The following is a 21723-nucleotide window of genomic DNA, read 5'->3' as shown; positions in this document are numbered from 1 at the left end:
CCTGAGCTGAGATGCGATGACACAGGTATGTCACGCTAGGGGCTTGGAAAACACACTTACTGCACTTCAAATGCAACCCAGCTTCTGAGAGCTTCTTCAACACCTGCTCAAGGTTACGCAGATGCTCCTCTTCTGTTTTACTTGTAACTAAAATGTCATCCAAGTAAACAGCAACACCGGGAATCTTTTGCAGAAGATTGTCCATGGTGCGCTGAAAGATAGCCAGACTGGATGCAACGCCAAACACCAGGCGATTGTACTTGAACAGCTCCTTGTGTGTGTTTATTGTCACATATTTTTTTGATTCCTCATCCAGCAGCAACTGCTGGTATGCATGACTCATATCCAAATTTGTGAATGTCTGACCACCCGCCAGTGTGGCAAACAAGTCATCCACTTGAGGCAGAGGGTAGGTGTGGAGCTGAGAGGCTTTGTTTACTGTCAGTTTGTAATCACCACATATACACACCCCTCCGTCCTCCTTCAACACTGGTAGAATCAGGGCTGCCCAGTCTGAGAACTGTTGTAGTCTCTCAATTCTACTTCCAGCTTGGCCTTCATGGCGTATGGTACAGTGCGTGGTTTGAAAAAGCGTTGCCGGACAAAAGAGTCCACACACAGCTTCACAGTGGTGCCCTAGAGTGTGCCCAATTAATTCTTGAAAACATCTGCATGCTTTCCCAGCAATTTGTCTTGGCTTGCAGTTACATACCTGAATTCTCTCCAGTTCAGGCGGATTAGCCCCCTCCACTTTCACCACCAGTAGTGTTGCTGCAGTTTCTTGACCCTGATATGCTGCATGCACCTCTATACCACCAAGCGGGGGAATGCATTCACCCGTGTACTGTCTCAGGCTTATCTCAGTCGCTTGGAGAGCCGGCGCCCCACGGAAGCTGAGGCCACTGTGTCCACCTCCATTTGTAGCTCCTTCCCATTTACCTGGATAGTGGCATATGGGCTCTGCACAGCACTTATTTAAGCCAACCAGATTAAACATGTTGAAAACACACTCATCCTCCTCAGGCGCCATGCCCTGCAGGTGATGCATGTTTAGTTTAGGTTTTGTCTTCCATTCCTTCTTTGGTTTCTCCTTAGAGCTCCTGCATTTCTTGGCTAAGTGCCCCTTTTTCTTGAAGTTTTAGCAGGTACTGTCTTTGAAAACACAGTCCTTGGCAAAAATCTGCTCCCCCACACCGGTAACACTCCACTAGCTCCCTCGGTTTGCCTCTCACACTCTGAGATACATGATGTACATCGGCTGAGTGCATATTGTCGTTAGCATTCCGATGTCTTTAGTGTTATTAGCTGCTGTTTCTATTGCCTGAGCAATTTTCAAAGCTTTCTTAAAGTCCAGTGTGGGCTCCCCAAACAACCGACGCTGCATGCCATCAACATTTATACCACACACCTGATATATCATCAGGTGTGTCATCCAGCACACCTCCAAACTCACAGTGCTCCAATAGCTGTCTCAGCTCCACCACATACGCAGCCACTGAAACTCCTGGCTTGCATGAATGAGTGTGGAATTTAAACCGCTGAACAATCACGGAGGGTTTTGGCAAGTGATGATTTTGCACCAACGTCACCAGTTCTTTGAAGCTGAAGTCTCCGGGTTTCCGAGGCATCGTCAGGTTACGTATCAACTTAGTTCACCAGTGCTTTCTTTCTTTCTCAGGATGTACTAAACTGTAGATTTTGCCACAACTAATATTGTAGTGATTTGTTGCATTGGATTTTTTTCTATTTTAGCAGCTTAGGGGTGGCTTGTTTCACCTACATGGAGGGCTCCTTTTATCACATGTTGTCTATTAACAGAAAATCTTCCAAATGCAAGAACCACACCTCAAATGAAAGCTGACAGTCTGCACATTAGTCTATGTCCATTATATAACTATATTTGGAATATGTTTAAGTAAATGGGTAAAAAAAACAAAACTTGTGTCAGTGTCCAAATATATATATTGATCTAAATGGGGGGGGATGCTGTTGCTACTACAATAAATACAGTTTATAGAGGTAGGAATGTTGGTTGCATTATAGTATAAATAAAAATACGGTTTATGGATAAAGTGTAATCTCCTTGAGTGTTGGCAGTGCAGTTAACCTTCAATCAGACTGAAGGTAGGGCATGTTTGACAGCCTGTCGGTAGAAGCTTCTATTGAGTCTGTTTGTCTTTGACCTGATGGACCTCCAGTGTTTACCAGAGGGAAAGGGGGGAAAAGGTGAGTGTCCAGGGTGTGAGGGGTCCTTGATGATGATGCTGGCTTTCCGCTGAAGTCTGCCAGTATAAATGTCTCTCAGGGGGGTTAGTGAGGTGCCAATTGCCCGCACTGCTGCCCTCACCACCCACTGCAGTTTCCTCTTGTCCTCTACAGTGCAGCAGTTGAACCAGAGTGTGCTGGAGTAGGTCAGAAGGCTCTCAGTGGTGGAGAAGTAGAAGTTTACTAGCAGTCTCTGGGGTAATTGGGCCTAATGCAGCTTCCTGAGAAAGTGCAGCCTTTGTTGTGCTTTCCCTACCTAGTGGGAAATGTTTGTGGACCAGGTAAGGTCGGCCGAGATGTGGACTCCGAGGAACTTAAAGCTTTCTACCCTTTCTACCTCCTCCCCATCAATGTAGAGTGCTCAGATCACTTTGTTCACCTGAAGTCAATTACCATCTCCTTGGTCTTGGCTGTGTTCAGATGTAGGTTGTTGTTGTCACACCATTGCTTCAGATGCTGAACCTCCTCTCTGTAGGCTGATTCATTGTTGTTGTCGATCAGTCCTATGATGGTGGTGTCATCAGCAAATTTTATGATGGTGTTACTGGTGTGGATTGGAGAACAATCATGGGTGGAAAGTGACTAAAAGAGGGGACTGAGAACACACCCCTGTGGGATGCCTATGTTCAGAATGAGGGTGCAGGAGGTGTGCTCTCCCATCCTGACGTTCTGAGATCTGTTGCTCAGGAAGTCCAATATCCAGGTGCACAGTGAGCTGCTGAGTCCTAAGTTGAGTCCTAGTTTATTAACCGGTTTGTGGGGTTCAACTGTATTGAAGGCAGAGCTGAAGTCCACAAACAGGATTCTCACATAGGTGTTACTACTGTCCAGGTGTGTGAGGGTTGAGTGAAGAGCTGTTATTATGGCGTCCTCTGTCGACCTGTTTGCCCTGTATGCAAACTGGTATGGATCAAGGTCTGCAGGGATGGCAGCTTTAATGTGCAACATGATGAGTTTCTCAAAGCGTTTGGCAATTATGGATGTTAAAGCAACTGGACAGTAGTCATTCAAGCAACTCACTGTTCTTCTTGGGCACTGGAAGGATGGTGGTTGACTTAAAGCAGGATGGTACTACAGACTGTAGAAGGGAGAGGTTGAAGATGGATGAAAACCTCTGCTAGTTGGTCTTATGCAAGCTTTAAGCACTCTTCCGGCTACTCTGTCAGGACCCGCTGCTTTCCTCAAGTTGACTCTGCGCAGGTTTAGGGTATCAGGTGAGGTGATGTCCGGGGAGTGGTTTGTGTGTGATTGTCTTTGTAGCCAGTATGTGTCTTGATCCCCTGCCACATTTCTCGAGTTGTTTGTTTGAAAGTGTTCCTCGATGCGCTGTTTGTATTTTCACTTGGCTTCTTTTGTGCCTTTGAACAGATTTTGGTGTGCCTCTTTGTAGACTTGTTGGTCTCCTGATTTGAAGGCACTGTCACGTGCTCTTAGTAGAGCTCGCACCTCACTGTTGAGCCATGGTTTCTGGTTTGGGAACACTTTAGCAGTCTTTGTTGTTGTTACACTCTCACTACAGAAGTTGATGTATGAGAGTACAGCAGATGTGTGGCCCTCCAAGTCTGATCCTTCTGTTAAATACACTCCAGTCAGTGTTATCAAAACAGTCTTGTAGGGCTGTGGTGGCTTCTGCGGTCCACACTCGTACTGTAAACTGTACTCATCATGTTTTCATGTTTATGGGGTGGCTGTGGCTCAGGTGGTAGAGCAGATCAGCTACTGATTGGAAGGTTGGTGGTTCAACCCTTGGCTTCCCCAGTCTGCATGTCAAATATCCTTGGGCAAGGATATTTGAGAGAGCATCCCCAGGTTGCCCTCCGATGTGTTCATCTGAGTGTGAATGTAGATTAGTTTGCACTTGTGTTTAGAAGTGCTTGTATGAGTGGGTGTGAATGGGTGAATGAGGCATGTTGTATACAGCGCTTTGAATACTCCGGGAGAGTAGAAAAGTGCTATATAAGAATCAGTCTGTTAACCAGTATATGCTTGTCTTTGGCACACTAATTAACCCCTGTTAAGCAAACCGAGTCTGAGTCAACAGGCTTGTGGCCCACACGCTGCCCATACCTACAGCACATGTGCTTTCATCACAGTGAGTGTGGGTGTAGAGGCTTAAATTAGTTTAACATCCGAATAAAGAAAAAACAATAGCTACGGAAACAGCCTGATGAGCCATCTGTAATGTGGTGGGTTTGCACTTCTTATCAGTTCGACTCATCAGATCTATTTGCACAAAGCATATGGCAGGCACTCACACACATCATTCTAACAACTCAGTAACAGTCAGTCTGCCCCAGGGCAGCTGTGGCTACAACTGTAGCTTGCCTTCACCAGTGTATGAATGTGAGAGTGAATGAATAGTGGTATTGTAAAGCGCTTTGATGCAATCCATTATTATTGTTATTATTATTATTATTATTAACAGAGTGTACCTTCAATTTCCGTAATGCAGCTGATTCTCCTGTCTGAGGACAAGCACAATACTAATTGCAAAAAGTTTAGTACTTCATCATGCAGGCTGTCTTGATGCAAGCTCAATCACTCCTGCTGGATTATGTGGGCAGTTCTTTCCAGTAACTATAACTGGGGATTTGATTCCGTCAGGAACGGTCCTAGGTCAAAACTTGTCGGGGTGCTCAGCCCCCAATCATAATGTCACTCAAACAATGCCTTGCAATTGCTATTACAACATTAGATTACAAAGTTATCTTTAAAAGCAACTCAATAGGTTGGACAACAGTAGTATATGACTGCCACCTTTGTGGAGGAGGGGTGAGGTGGGGTTTGGGGTGGGGTTGAGGTGGGGGGGTGGGGGGCACCACTTTGGGGTCCTTAGGGACTGAGTAAAGTGCTACACAAATGCAGGCCATTACCATTTACTGTGCAGACCCAACATATCAGTGGTGAATAGATTTGTAGCCTCTGTTTGGAGTAATACGCACCTTTTTAAATGCTACCATTCATGTCATAATCTTATTTTCTGTTTTCCCACCTCACTATCTGCCCATTTGCTTACTTTGTCCTTCCTGCTCTTTTACAGTCTGCCATCTCTCTGCCCATTCCAGTTGCACACAAATGTATAGTGTTAAACTAGAAAATAATGCATTATCTTCAGTTACATTGATGTTATTTATTTATGGTGAAACAGTGGTGGAATATCGCTGTTGCTTTCGTATACATGAAGCGGACATACCTGCGTGGCTGCGATCTAATCCTGTTTACATAAAGTAAACCTGCTCCCGAGCAGGTTTACGCTTACGGCTCTGTTGCTATGACAGCAAGTCCCGGATGATCTTCGGGGAACCGAACGATCCAAGATCACGCGAAATCGTCAACAATCAAATCCAGCTAACTTACTTAGCGAGGTACAAAGAACGGACCCCAGGTGTGTGAGGGTTGAGTGAAGAGCTGTTATTATGGCGTCCTCTGTCGACCTGTTTGCCCTGTATGCAAACTGGTATGGATCAAGGTCTGCAGGGATGGCAGCTTTAATGTGCAACATGATGAGTTTCTCAAAGCGTTTGGCAATTATGGATGTTAAAGCAACTGGACAGTAGTCATTCAAGCAACTCACTGTTCTTCTTGGGCACTGGAAGGATGGTGGTTGACTTAAAGCAGGATGGTACTACAGACTGTAGAAGGGAGAGGTTGAAGATGGATGAAAACCTCTGCTAGTTGGTCTTATGCAAGCTTTAAGCACTCTTCCGGCTACTCTGTCAGGACCCGCTGCTTTCCTCAAGTTGACTCTGCGCAGGTTTAGGGTATCAGGTGAGGTGATGTCCGGGGAGTGGTTTGTGTGTGATTGTCTTTGTAGCCAGTATGTGTCTTGATCCCCTGCCACATTTCTCGAGTTGTTTGTTTGAAAGTGTTCCTCGATGCGCTGTTTGTATTTTCACTTGGCTTCTTTTGTGCCTTTGAACAGATTTTGGTGTGCCTCTTTGTAGACTTGTTGGTCTCCTGATTTGAAGGCACTGTCACGTGCTCTTAGTAGAGCTCGCACCTCACTGTTGAGCCATGGTTTCTGGTTTGGGAACACTTTAGCAGTCTTTGTTGTTGTTACACTCTCACTACAGAAGTTGATGTATGAGAGTACAGCAGATGTGTGGCCCTCCAAGTCTGATCCTTCTGTTAAATACACTCCAGTCAGTGTTATCAAAACAGTCTTGTAGGGCTGTGGTGGCTTCTGCGGTCCACACTCGTACTGTAAACTGTACTCATCATGTTTTCATGTTTATGGGGTGGCTGTGGCTCAGGTGGTAGAGCAGATCAGCTACTGATTGGAAGGTTGGTGGTTCAACCCTTGGCTTCCCCAGTCTGCATGTCAAATATCCTTGGGCAAGGATATTTGAGAGAGCATCCCCAGGTTGCCCTCCGATGTGTTCATCTGAGTGTGAATGTAGATTAGTTTGCACTTGTGTTTAGAAGTGCTTGTATGAGTGGGTGTGAATGGGTGAATGAGGCATGTTGTATACAGCGCTTTGAATACTCCGGGAGAGTAGAAAAGTGCTATATAAGAATCAGTCTGTTAACCAGTATATGCTTGTCTTTGGCACACTAATTAACCCCTGTTAAGCAAACCGAGTCTGAGTCAACAGGCTTGTGGCCCACACGCTGCCCATACCTACAGCACATGTGCTTTCATCACAGTGAGTGTGGGTGTAGAGGCTTAAATTAGTTTAACATCCGAATAAAGAAAAAACAATAGCTACGGAAACAGCCTGATGAGCCATCTGTAATGTGGTGGGTTTGCACTTCTTATCAGTTCGACTCATCAGATCTATTTGCACAAAGCATATGGCAGGCACTCACACACATCATTCTAACAACTCAGTAACAGTCAGTCTGCCCCAGGGCAGCTGTGGCTACAACTGTAGCTTGCCTTCACCAGTGTATGAATGTGAGAGTGAATGAATAGTGGTATTGTAAAGCGCTTTGATGCAATCCATTATTATTGTTATTATTATTATTATTATTAACAGAGTGTACCTTCAATTTCCGTAATGCAGCTGATTCTCCTGTCTGAGGACAAGCACAATACTAATTGCAAAAAGTTTAGTACTTCATCATGCAGGCTGTCTTGATGCAAGCTCAATCACTCCTGCTGGATTATGTGGGCAGTTCTTTCCAGTAACTATAACTGGGGATTTGATTCCGTCAGGAACGGTCCTAGGTCAAAACTTGTCGGGGTGCTCAGCCCCCAATCATAATGTCACTCAAACAATGCCTTGCAATTGCTATTACAACATTAGATTACAAAGTTATCTTTAAAAGCAACTCAATAGGTTGGACAACAGTAGTATATGACTGCCACCTTTGTGGAGGAGGGGTGAGGTGGGGTGGGGGTGAGGTGGGGTTTGGGGTGGGGTTGAGGTGGGGGGGGGGGGGGTGGGGGGCACCACTTTGGGGTCCTTAGGGACTGAGTAAAGCGCTACACAAATGCAGGCCATTACCATTTACCATTTACTGTGCAGACCCAACACATATCAGTGGTGAATAGATTTGTAGCCTCTGTTTGGAGTAATACGCACCTTTTTAAATGCTACCATTCATGTCATAATCTTATTTTCTGTTTTCCCACCTCACTATCTGCCCATTTGCTTACTTTGTCCTTCCTGCTCTTTTACAGTCTGCCATCTCTCTGCCCATTCCAGTTGCACACAAATGTATAGTGTTAAACTAGAAAATAACATAAATCTTATATTGTATATAATACAATATGCTATATTGTATTCAGAATGAGGGATCACCTGGATCTGGACCTGTACTGTAAACAAACACTGATGTCTAATTTGACCAAAGGAACATAATTTTTTAACACACTAAAATAATAAAGTACATCAGCTCCTCGGCAGGTAACGAGTGATATCCCAGGAGAACAGTGGATCAGAAGGTTAAAATGAGCTACTAATCTCTTTATGTGTCACGCCCCCACATTATCAGAACAGTTTGCACTTTTGCTCATTAACGTTTCATGTAAAGTGTGTTTCAATGTGTTAAATTACCTTCTTATGATGACAAGCCACACTGTGCTAAAGCACACAACAGCTCTGTGTGGGCACACTGTAACAGCGTGATATCAAAAACACTGGACAGTTAAACTTGTTTTCATTTTACACTGCACTGTCTCCAGTAGACAAGCTGGCAAAACATTAACATTAGAAGACATCAAATAATACTAAAATTATTTATCATTACAAGTTTTGATTTTGGTCTTTACCAAATGTTGAGGAGAATTTCTGATTAAATGCTTTAGTGTGAATATTTCAGAGCAGGGCGCGTTTTTAGAACTGAAGACAGCCTCCTCCTCCCACTGTGGAGACAGTTAATCTGCAGTACCACCAACTGGTTAAAGACGGAACTGCACTCAGAGTTAAAGTGACACTTTGTGTTACCTAATTTATTCATCACCACGTACAATGTAAATATTCTGGCTTTTATCAAATGAAAAATTGCAAATATCCAAAACACAGCATCAAATGCAGTGATACCAGACTGACAATTTCAGAACAAAAATAACCCAGCTGACAAAAAATAAAATAAAATAAAATAAAAAATGACCTCCTGGATCCAACCAAGCAAATAAGTAAAAGCTTTCCATTAGATGATTACTGCTGTGTACGAGCTTCTCATTAAGCATTAACCTGCCATGCTGGAAAGCATTTATATTAACTGCAAGTTCTAACAAGATTACAGACCCTATTTCAGTAAATGCTGCTAAAGGTCTCCTGAGATCTCAGACACTTATTGACTGCTGCTAAAGAAAGACAGGATGTGACACAGAGGTAAATACGTGCTATCTTTTTTAAGTGATTGCTGCCACCAAATCAAAATATTTAACATATGTCCCATCTATTATTGTGAATCTTGTTGACACAGGGCTCGACCTGCTGGTCAAAGACAAAACTGCACAGTTCCCATGAAACTTTGTGTTACATAATTCACTCATCTTTGTGATCAGGGAAAATTTTCTTTTGTGCAAGAAAAAATGCATATATCATAACACATCAATGTGTAATCTTTTTACCACTTGCAGTAAATATAAACGTTGACATTTAACATGTGATCTCTGTCTTTCCATCAAGTATTTTAAGCATCGTGATGGCAGCTTTGTTAATGGTGATGGCCTGACGGACATCAGAGATTCATACGAGCTGGTGGAGTACGCCAAGAGCCTTCCTGATTTGTTCCAAAATCAAGCTGGTGTCAGAGTGTGTGATAGAACTGAATACTAAAATATTTTAATGTAATTCTGGCACATCTACTGAAATACATCAACTCCTGAAAGAACCACTAGGAATACTCAGGTTTTAAATTTTATTCACTTTACCACAACAGAGGTTAGAAAAAGAACTTAATCCTCGTAAATCAGCGTACTCAGATTCAAATGTTTTTCCTAAAGCTAGCAGCCGTAATCTCAGCTACACGGTTGCATCTATTTTCAACCTTTCCTAAAGGTTCCCTTGCACTAATCTGCCATTGTTACTCCTCTATTAAAAGGGGGTGATCATATTATTTTAACTAATTATACATTAATCTAAACTTTCAGTTTTGGTAAACATACTTCAATCTCGGATCTGTGAACGGGTTAACTCTCTATGGTCTCCTTTTCAGTCATATTACATTAAAAGTTGCAGTACTGTTACTGCTGCTATTGTCATATATGATACAGCCTCAGCACACAAAAAATGTGTCCTCTATAGTTTTCAGACGTTGTGAGATCAGCACTGTCTGATTAAAATTTGATAAAAGTGGTCAACAAACTGAGTTGGTGTCTACTTTTACATATCTAGGATTTCCAAGTGATAATCATTTAGTATATTGCAAGAAAACTGAAACTTTTTCCTTTTTTTGGGGGGGGGGGTTATAGAAATAATTCCTGTTTTTCATTTTATGTAAAACAGAAACAGGTGGACATGATTTTTATTGATAATGGATGTGCTTCTGCTTCTGTTCATTAATTGGATAGTGTTTTTCATGGGGCACTAAGATTCATCACCAACTGTGGTCCCCATACATATAACTGTGTACTCTAAAGTTATTTGGACATCTTTATGTATTTGATGACTCGATCACAGGAATGTGTTTATTAATAAAATCATGTTGGTCCCCAGAAATTACATTTGGCAAATGGTCTGAACTTCAACACCGCCTTTATTACTGTGCTGTCAGATATATCAGCAGTTTTTAAAAGTGCTGAACTTGTTAGCTACACAGCACTGGCAGTGTTTCAGAGTCCACTCTGGACATCAGGGGTTGGTTTCAAGTAAAGTAGCCCCCTGTGTGTAGATGTCCGTATGCCTTAGCAAAGTGGAAAACCTGAGCTTCATGTCTCTAGAATGATTTAGATTGTGGCCATATTTCTTTTTAAAAAGAGGATTCTTTATATTTTGTTACAACACTGTGGTGTTTTCCACAGTTTACTTCAGCAGGCTACCATGCTATGTTAACTGATGCCCGAGTGTATTCACATTTTAATTAATTAATTAATTTATGTGTCCAAGAAAAATGATTATTTTACTAGTGGATGATTCTCTCACTCTTGTCTTTGGAAGAGCTGCAGCTGTTCCTGTCTCACATTTTCCATATCAGCAGGCCAGTTTGCTGCCTCTTCAGGTCATCTTGCAGTGCAGCTGGTGTGAACTGGAAAGCCACTCTAATCAGAACTTACAGCAGATGATAACCTGGTTCGTTCAGTTCATCATCACGTGGTCAAGCTGACAGTGACTGCAGAACTGGGTGGGGACTACAATGAGCAGCACAAAATGAGAAAGCGAAACAATGAGCTGCTCCATGTGTGGTGCGGACCCAGCTTTGAATAGATACACATACATACACATTTCCCTGTAAGTGAGAAAAGCTGCACTAATAAAGTCTTCACATAACTTTAGGTTCTGGTTTCAAGGTGTAGAAAAACTGAGAACACCGTGTTTGATGGTGCAGAGTTGAACAAAATGAAATTCCAGGCCCTTAGAGCTAAAAGTTTTAATGTTCACAATTTTTCAAGGTTGAAGAGCTACATAGTGAGCTGCTGGGAAGCAGGTGAGTCAGGATCCTGCAGCAGGTGGAGGAGGCTGCTGGGAGGAGGTGGGAGCACTGTGGAATGAATCAGGAAGGCTCTTGGCGTACTCCACCAGCTCGTATGAATCTCTGATGTCCGTCAGGCCAAACCAGAACACAGTCCACATACCATTAACAAAGCTGCCATCACAATGCTTAAAATACCTGATGGAAAGAGAGAGAACACAAGTCAAACAAACAAAATATTCTCTTGAAATGGTCAACTAAAAGACTGGACTAAAAATGAGTGAAAAAGCAGCCAATAAGGAGCAAGACTTTAGCACATTGCATCATCATCACATTCTGCAGTATTTAACATATATTTAGATGTTTGTTCATAGTGTGGTTCGTGTAATGTAAATGCCAGTGTGAAAGTCTAAAAAGCTCACGTCTTACCAGGGGTTGATTTTGTTGGTGGCTCTAGACCTCCAGAAGAGTTTACCCAGGTCCTGTCTGATACACTCCCACAGGATGTGGCTGGTGCCCTGGCCCTGCTTACTGCTGCTCACCACAAACTTGTCGAGGTAGGGAGTGCCGCCGTTCACCGGCTCCATGGTGATGATAGCTGCTGCGCTGTACCTGGAAGGACACAGATGTCCAACAGCTGACATTCTCACAGTCGGTGATGCTGATAACTATTTCAAACCATATTTGGACATATATAAACTGACTGACTGATTTTCTGCTTTATCTTGAACATGTAAATATAACTAAAACAACAAAATTCATTGTAAATTGAAAAAAATAAAGTAAAAGATAACAAGTTGCCATGGAAATCTCTATTCACTATATACATATATACACACAATAACACATAAAGAAATATAGCTTTACAAAACCAAACAAAACAATACATTTATACATTGCATTTTCCACACTGTGATTAATACCTCTACAAGATTGAAAAAATATTTCAATTTTAACTGTAACTAAAGTACATCCTAAGTACAAGAACTGTAAAGTGATTTTTGAATGAATTTTCTCATTTTCAGAATGAGCAATTATTTATTTATATCAAACCATTTTCTAAATTTTGCTCATTTCAGAAGTCACACCCAAGATATTTGTGTCATCAGCAAATAAAACAAATATTAAACAATCTGACATTTTGCATAAATCATTGATAAACATAATAAATAATTGTGGCCTCAAGACGAATCCCTGTGGTACACCACACACAATGTCCAAACGTTCCGATTTATACTCTCCCATTTTCACAAGGTCTGGTTCCCACTCCCCGTCATCCTAATAATATTTCATGGTTAATCGTATCAAATGTGTTTTTAAGATTAAGAAATACCATGAAATACCACGAAGCCATGAATTTCTTATTGTATTTTGTCATTGTCTCGTCAATTTGTCATTTCTTCTATGAGATCTGTTAACACTTATGTTGTAGACTGGCTTGTTCTAAATCCGTACTGATTGTAAAGAGTAGTTTGCGCTTGTCAGTGATTTTTTTTCCTGACAGTGAAAATCATTTTTGAGAATTGTAGTAGAAGGGAAAAAGACCTGGAATTAATGAAGTGGTGTTTTTTACCTTCGGTCTGGGTATTCTTTCATTTGAATAGTTGCACTCACCCTTCAGAAAGGTAGATGGAGTGGAGTCGGCCTTTCAGAGAGTCAATGTAGCATTTCTTCAGAGTTTTCTCAAACGACTTGTTGATGAGCGCCAGCAAACAATCCACATCAATTCCATCTAGAGAGTTATACCTACACGTACACACACACACACACACACACACACATATATATATTTATCTATAGAGCAGTGTATTTTTTTATGCTTGTACATGTGTAGAGGTAAAAGTAATGTAATAATATCTACTGACCGGTGTATGGGGTCTCCATTTTTAAAAAGCGTTCCAGACCCTGAGAAACAGAACAGACAAAAAAACTTATGTTAACATTTTTTGAGGTGGTGGCCAAAACAACCTTCACACACATACAAATATGGTGCCTCTCAAAACGGGTGTGTCTCCATACATGGCTGCATGTGTACATGTGGCACCCATACAAGTCAGTCGGTTGTCTCACCTCTGTGGCTGAACAGTTCGGTCAGCAACGTGTCTGCCGATGTGATCACAGCAGAAGACTCAGCTGGCAACTGATTGAGAAGTCTGGCTATGGCGGTCACTCTTTGGCGTTCTGGTGCGCTTAACCAAGTCGCAGTGGACAGGCGAGGTAGGTCAGCAGGCAGCGACACTGTACCTAGCACCTGCACCAAGATAGAAAGCATCAAGAAAGAGCTAGCGAAAATATAAATGATTAAAAAATTAAGACAATAATAGCAGAGTCAGCATGGGAGCCAGATGTTGTGCCTTTTGTTCTTGGCTTCGCAGGCCCCCGAAGTTGTTCAGGAACATGACTTTGTGTGGATGCAGGGTTCGGGATATTGCCGCCGTCACCTCTGTCGGGTCCAACATTACCGAGCAACCTTGCGCGTCCCTGCCTACCGGACAAACCAGTGGGATTGCCCCACAGTTCAGACTCCACTGGAGAAGGTTGGTATCCATAGCAATGGATGGAGGCGCACTGCAAGGAGAGGGAAAGGAAAAGAGTAAGGGCCTAACCTCATGAGCACCTAGAACTAGGGCAGGGCATATGGCCAAAAATATTTATCACGATATACATTTGAAAATTTGCGATAGCGATATAACTAACGATATAATTGACACGAGACATAATACTGTACTACTCCACAACTTTATTAATGCAAAAAAAAAAAAAACACACACACATCAATGTATTTTAACTTAAACAAGCCACACAAAATTTAAAAAGCGGTTATACACACACATTAAGGAAATATTATGTTGAAGCACAGTATTCCACGAGGCTCCTGCCTACGGTAGCCGTATGCTCTGACAATCCATTAAGCGGTGCGGGATCGTAGGTTAGCGATTTTTGTACAGATTGCTGAGCGCCGTGTACCACATAAAAACGGTTCTAGGTCAGTAAGCACAACCAGAGTTAATACATAAGGCGCAATGTCGATTTTTCAGAAAATCAAAGGATTTTAAGAGTGCCTCATTTTCCAAAAAACACGGAATTAACAACGACCTGCTTGCATGCGCTACCAAAAATTGTGCTTTGGTGTGTATCTGACAGACAAACACCAAACCAGTTCCACACCACTGAAGTTGCAGCATTTTTACAAACCAATTCTGGTTCATCCGTTTCATTCAACGATCCGCTTTCGCCCGTCTCATTCTCCGTCGCCGCCGTGCTTTTCCACCATGTGCGTACAAAAACAAAGGCACTGCGCATGCGCGTTTTATCCATATTCTATCGTGATATTTCATTTTCTTATCATTGCCCATCATTATACCGGTGTTACCGTGAACGGTATGATATGGCCCAGCCTTACTAAGAACTGTCTAAACCAGGGTGTGAAACATAAGGCCCAAGGGAAAATGTGATAGAGGACATTGCCTTATGACTTTATACTGTGTTCTCACAGTTTTTACAGTTTTTCTCTATTGATGAAGACCTCCCCCACTGCCATTCACTCACCCACACTAATCATTAAAAGCATACTTGTATTTAAAATATATTTATAATGAGAACCTTTAAAAATCACATTTTAAAATAACCGTTATTAATCATTAGGAAACTGATGGTTAAATAACAAGGTAAAAGTGCAACTGGTTGTAGAGTACAGACACCCTGTACATAGTGTTGCAGGTACAAAAACAGTAGCCTGGACTAAACCACAGTATTTGACACCTTAAGAATAAGAGCTGGCTAATTAAAAACTATAGCAGATATAATGATTTATTATTTCCATTAAATAGTTGATAAAACAGGTGCATAGATTAATTGCATAAACAGTAATTATAGTCAATGACTTACAGATAATTTACCTACTTCATTGATATCTGAACAGTAAAATAAATACTGAAGTTAAATTCACAATTTATAAGCAAGTGTTCCCTTAGATTGAACTGGTATGTCTCAGTTCTCACCTGCTTCCCTGCGGTGCTTCATGCAGAAGTAGGAGTGATTCTGCAGAGAAGAATGGCAGGACGCTGGCAGTGTGCTGCTGCAGCGCCTCAGTCAGCTGCTGGCACCGATTCACTAGTCCTTTCATGCACTCAGACCCAAACACTGATTTGGCGAGCCCTGTCTCCAGGTGATCTGACCAGCCCATAACCACCACAGGCTTCATATCCATCCGCTGCAGGAAGGACAGGCCAAAAGCCAGGCTCTGAACCATCTCCCTGCTGTCAAACACTGATCTGTCCACCTGGTGCAAAATGAAAAACACGGTGTTTGAGTATTAGAGTCTAGAATTTAATCCAGTTGGCTGACACGGGATCTGCTTCAGTCTAATAAGAATAGGTTTTTTACAGAGCTATCAGTTTTTTGTTGATTATTTAAGTACATGCTTATATTTTTGGCTGTATTTATTCATCTTTTGTTTAGGAAGTGTACTAGAATTTTTTTTTTTTTTAAAAACCACCTGATTTCTGTTTTTTCTTTGAGAAAGAGAGAAAGTTCATGAAACTGTGTATACTGTAGTGTATACTGAGTATGGACTAACTGCCAGGTAAGAACTATGCAGGTACAAACTCTATGTATTTGTCTTCAGTTTATTTAATTTGATAATTATCTTTAATTTAATCAGGTATCATTGGTGATTTCTTTTTAGCGTATTCGTCCTCGTTATGGAGTTCATGTCCACAAACATGAAACCTATTCTAATATCTTTGTTTGTTTGTTTGTTTTTGTCTTTTGGTGAGTAAAACTTTACCTCCAGAACAGCAAAGGCGGGAGAATGAGCCGAAGTCGCTTTCTGGAACTGGGTCAACCAGTACCGAGCCTCCCGGGGATCTCCACCAACTTCACTGAGGAAAGCTTTCACGTCCCGGTAAATCAGATTCAGGCTGGTCTTCGCGTGTCGTCCACCGGTGGAGAAATACCCCAGGTGCTCCTGCTGGGCCAGCGCCGCGGGGTTTCCTTCGGTACCGGCCGCGTTGCAGCTCGCCATGCGGTGCTGCCGGCTCAGCATTTTCCGCTGACGCTGGCTGGAGCTCCGCGTCAGGACCGGGGAGGACGGACCCGATAGGTACTTTCTTGCTATTACCATGGCCCGGCATCCATGAGAACCCCTGTTCACTTTCGACATGTTGACAGTCGTAAGCGTTCTGAATCCCTGACGGTGGCGGTAACGGCTGGAGCTGAGCGGCACCGGAAGCTCAGCCAAATTTCACTCACCGCGCTGTGGTTGCTGAGTCGACACTTCTCAGATTGCATCAGACCCCGACACGGGGTGGAGTTGCTGGGATGGTTTCCACTGACATTTATCCGCTGTGGGTCATGAAAGGCTCACCGTCATACTCCTTTCCTCCTCTGGGACAAGTACAGACATTCTTTCCTTAGTAGAAGTACAGATTCCTGACTTTTAAAAAAAATACTTAAGTTAAAGTTCAAGCACTGAAACGCACTTAGAGTGAGAAAGTAAAATTTGCTCTTTGAAGGACATTTATACCAGCTCTTCATGCAAATGTAACTGAATCGTGTGTTATATTAACACAATACAAAAATATTAGTAGCTGAATGAGAAAACAAATGTTATTCTTATCGAAATTCTAATTCTAATGAATGTACTCAGCTTGAATCTGAACTATTTTCAGTTGCCTACATTGTAGAGGGTAAATCCAGCTCCAGGTGGGGGAATCCTAAGATCCTTTGTAGCAGTTCACCAGTATACTGTTTACTCTCTTTATACGAGACCTATACATCTGGTATAAAGGTGGAATTCACTGCTAGCTCGATGGTGAAGTACTGCCATCACAACTTCTAAACACCTGCACAACTTCCCTTTAACTGAAGAGCTATTAATGACCAGCCTGTTTTGAAAATGTAAGGAGTACAAAGTACTGATGCTTGTATAAAAATGGAAAGAGAAAAAGTAAAACCTTGTCAGAAAAATAAATACTCAATGAAGAATACCTGAAAATCCTACTAAAGAACAGTAATGAATTATTTATGCATTGTTTTGTCCCACCTTTGGACATCAACAATTATTTTGTCGCGTTTTTCCGTGAAGTCAAGCTAAATATATCAAAGGGATTCCATTGGTAAAGGTTTATGGTTTAAAGACTGCATGAAAAACAGCAGTCTCAGCTAGCTTTGCACAAAAATAGCTGGTAGAAAGGTCCTCCAAAGAGCTGCAAAGAGTACATTTCATTTTTAGTACAACTTTTACTGTAGTATTTTTCAAAACTAGTATCTGTACATGTCTGTACTTTTGCCACCTCTGGAATTCAGTAAAATATATGCAGATGGTACATTGAGTTATCATGGCTGATTTGCAGCCCCAAGACAGTATAAATGTGAAATTTGCTGAGTGAATCTAACTAATATTATCAACTTACATTTAAATTGATGTCTGCTACCTTGATGTAACCTCACTTTGACCACATAGCCTGCTCTGCACCAGTCCATGGTGCATTATGCACTACTGTACACTTCACCACAATACTGCAAGCTAACCTGTGCTAAACTGTCTTCATTTTGGTCGACAGGACATTTCAACATGTCAGAAAACATAACATATACTATATGTTCTATATCATCCACAGATCCAGCCTATTCCAGATACCATAGGGTAAGAGGTAGGACACCCTGGCACCAATCTCACACAAGGCTAATTAGAACAATACATATAAAATGTAACTTGCAGTTTTTGTCACCTACCAAAATATCACTGACTAAGCAATCCTTAACTATGAAAATCGTCTTCCTAAGATACTGAGACTCCGTACAATGCACTAATCTGCCCATCATGTGTCGTAATTACCCATTAATTGAAAGTAAATGGAGTCGTTCTTATACAACTCTTCTACTCTACTTAAGTACTCAAAGTGCTTTATGTAACATGTGTTATTCACCCAGGTTTTTCTGTCTAACATTTACAGCTCAGTGGATGCATCAGAGAACCATTTGAGGTTCAGTATCTTGCCCAAAGACACTTTGGCACGCAGACTGGAGCAGCCAGGGATCAAATCACTAAGCTTCTGATTAGTAAATGGGCTCCTATACCTACTGAGCTACAGCCATCCTACTGTCTGGACTGTCAGATTGTTATGGCGCTATTTAACCTCTAGCCATGATGTATCTTCACCAACAATGTAGCATGTGCAATAGATTCTAGTCATGCTTGCCTTGTTACAGTACAACAATAATGACTCTCACTCTATGTTTTTAAACTTTTAACAGCTTAGTCTTTTCAAACTATTTCAGCCTGAAATATAAATATCAAAAATTAAATATAATTTGTTTTATTTATTGTCTTTATTAGGCCCTGGGTGGGTTCATGATGAGCAGCAACATTATTTTTCCTACATTGTCAATTAAATTTTTTGTCCTTTTTTTTTAAACAAAAACTCAAACTAACAAAAAAATTGCCACCTTCTCACAAACAGCTGTAACAATATTACACAGTAATCTTTTTTTCCACTTTAAATGATTCAGTCTTTTAAAACTACTTCATCATGAAATATAAATATCAAATATTAATTATAGTTTTTTGCTTTTGACACCTTAAAGAAGGACTCCAGCTGAGGTGGTGCAGAGGCCACATGGTGCTGCCAGTTCTTCTCTCTCTGTCTGAGCAAGTCACACTGCCCTCACAATTGCTGGTTGGAGGGGCTTGCAGCTGATTTGGATACGTTTTTGACCTGTAAACCATCCAAAATGAGCATGCCTACATAAGCCTGCAGTTCCTCTGTGTCCACATAAGCCGCTGAGCGTGGTGCAGGTTTGTCATGGCCACAATTTGCTCCAGGATTTGGGGTCCTGGAATCAAACCTGTGGCTGCTGGGATGTAGCAGAGCGCTGCAGTCTTTGCGACCAAAATATGGTAATCCCCATGGAAAAGTCCATCCTGTCACTGGAGTTGCACCAGCTGGTCTGCTTCTTCCTCTCAGGCAGACATGGAGGAAGCCTCAGAGTCCACAGAGGAGGATTAGGCACCATCTTCACACTCATAGTGCACAATCATCAAAGGTGAAGATTACACACCCATGTGCACACACTCACTCACCATTATTCTACACTAATGGCAGCACACACTTGCCATTTTATTTCAGTAGCACCCTTGCAAAAAAAAAGGGACAAAGTTTGAAATTTTGCTGCATGCTTTGAATGGTAGAAAGTAGCGCCACCTGGTGGACAAATATAAAAATAAAGATTTTTTTCCCAATTATTTACACAGTTACTTGTACTTCAGACACAATGACTGCAACATGTAACTGATGCACCACCCCCCTGAACCAATTCTGCTAAACCACAAGGACAATTCCTGCTGTACACTCAAATTGCAGTTTTAAAACATGCTTTTGTCAAAACACTACACACAAGCCTCTGCAATTGGCAGAATTTTCATGAAGAAAACCTCTTGTTTTCGCAAGAAGTTGTTGTAAAGTCAGTTGCCCTATTTTGCATGCTAACTCATCACATTGCTAAACACCTTTCACACATAATTGCAATTAAGAAATCAGAGCTTTATAAAAGGGCAACAGGTTAGCTCTTCTGTTTTGGAGCAATGGATGGCAATGTTGGAAAAAGAGGCAGAGCCAGAGGAGTGAGAGTAAGAGGAGGAGGATGGGGAGGATGAAGATAACGAAGACCAAAGAAAGTAATCTCTGAGGAGAGATACATACACAGTAGTGTTTTGTAACCCAAGTCTTTAGCAACAGTGTGGTTGATGTCTTTGAGTACTATGAGCAGGAGCTACAGCATCCACCAGTATCCAGTTTAGTTCTTGTGCTCAAATGATGTGGTATGTGATGTCCTAAACAGCCACAACCTATCTAGAAAGGCTATAAAGCAACCATAATGCCTGCAAGTAAACTCCATATGAGGCTGTATAAAAAGAAGCAGTCACTTTTTTGTGGCCCCGAGTACAAGAAAAAGAGTTACATGTGCCTATCTATAGTTTCATTGGTTGCTACAGAAGTTTTATAGGCATCTATTAAGACCTGCCCCTGTGTCACTTTATTCTGAACGACAAACTCAGTCAGGGCTGCTTCCAGATGTTCTTCTCTGCAAGCACAGCAGAGGAAGGTTATAAAGTATGACAATTTCAAGGGACCTGTAGCAATTTCCTATTAAGGCAGCTCACATCTGCCATGGTTGTTGGGTCTGGTATGAAAGTTTTGCATTCACAGTTATATCTTTAAATTTGGGTTTCTGTTTAGGTTTCATTTTCTCCAGTTTATCCAGGTCACAGGGGCAGCATTGTTTTCTGGTCATACTGGTGACAATTTAAACTGAAAACTTCCAACATGAATTACTCACTACATGAAACTTGTCACTGATTTTCAGTTCAGTTCATGTGTAATTTGTCTTACCGCTGCCTTTTCGCTCTGTTTCCTTTCCTTAAGAACGAGTTCACCCTACCATTGCAAACATTTCGGAGAGGTTTTTGTGAACAGTTGATGGATAAACTGAAAGGTTGTGTTAGGGTTTTGCTTGATATGTTTTTCTTAAGGAATTAACTTTCAAATACTGTTCGTCTACTCTAGATATTTTTATGAAAATATTAAAATTTTGCCTGGCATGTCAAGTTTCTGACATAGCAACCAAATTTATATCATATATAATTTTTTATTATTATTTTACTAGTTTTTGAACACAGCTCATATTTGTGGTTGCTTTGCTTTGGTTTGATATCATTTAAAGTACTTCTGTTTGTGTTTTGTGTCTCTTAATAGACCTTTGTTGGCTTTAAAAGAATAGAATAGAATAGAATAGAATAGAATAGAATAGAATAGAATAATTCTTTAATTGTCCCATAAGGGGAAATTTGGTTGTAACAGCAGCAAGAAAAACACATATACAAAAAAACACACAGAGCAGAACAGAAACAGAAACAAATTTTTATCTATTTACATCATGGACGATAGTTACCAAAAACAGAGTACTGTACAGTAATTAAAATTAAATTAAATTAAATACAGATAATAGCCACAGTAGGAGTTTGCAAAGGTCCTACTAACTTTTGCATCCTCAGTTCTGACTCTGCTATTCCTGAGATGCCTTCACTGCCCCCACAAACCATAATAGTACAAAGACCTGCCAAAGACATACTGACGACTGGGATAAATGACTTTACCAGCACTTCCAACTCTTTTCCAAGTGTTTGTGGCTTAAAAATGTGCTGACTCTTCTTAGTTTTGGTTTACACATTTTATGCACTTCAGCGCGGCTGCTAAATGTGTTTAAAACTCTTCCTGGTTTTCATTCTTTGATGAACGATGACATCATTCTTCTGTCTCTGTTTCTTCCCTATCTCTGTCTGTCATCAGGCTAGAAGACTACATCTGCCCTGGTTGCCTTCAGGCATTAACACACGCTGCGCACACAAGCACAGTGTGGGCAGTGCAGAGG

The 21723-nt window shown here is 41.4% G+C and overlaps 1 protein-coding gene across 1 annotated transcript; it reads right to left on the bottom strand.

The window, feature by feature from the left end:
* Positions 1-11232: 11232 nt before the first annotated feature.
* Positions 11233-16672, bottom strand: nags (N-acetylglutamate synthase). Its single transcript, XM_040037260.1, has 8 exons — positions 16079-16672; positions 15291-15571; positions 13644-13857; positions 13360-13540; positions 13155-13194; positions 12904-13035; positions 11719-11901; positions 11233-11487 (listed from the first exon to the last, which is right to left on the bottom strand). Exons 1-8 carry the CDS (start codon positions 16451-16453, stop codon positions 11310-11312), a joined length of 1584 nt encoding a protein of 527 aa, XP_039893194.1. The 5' UTR covers positions 16454-16672; the 3' UTR covers positions 11233-11309.
* Positions 16673-21723: the final 5051 nt, after the last annotated feature.

This window comes from Simochromis diagramma, unplaced genomic scaffold (genome assembly GCF_900408965.1).
Source record: "Simochromis diagramma unplaced genomic scaffold, fSimDia1.1 OVJJ01000516.1, whole genome shotgun sequence".
In the NCBI taxonomy this organism is placed as follows: Eukaryota; Metazoa; Chordata; class Actinopteri; order Cichliformes; family Cichlidae; genus Simochromis; species Simochromis diagramma.
Note: the sequence above shows the minus strand (reverse complement) of the source record. Positions and strands in the feature narration are given on the sequence as shown.

Coding starts and splice junctions, on each gene's coding strand:
- nags (XM_040037260.1), bottom strand. CDS start 16,453: ATGTCGAAAGTGAACAGGGGTTCTCATGGATGCCGGGCCATGGTAATA. Junction 13,858..15,290: donor GAAGCACCGCAGGGAAGCAG/GTGAGAACTGAG, acceptor CTCTCCTTGCAG/TGCGCCTCCATCCATTGCTA. Junction 13,541..13,643: donor TGCGAAGCCAAGAACAAAAG/GCACAACATCTG, acceptor ATCTTGGTGCAG/GTGCTAGGTACAGTGTCGCT.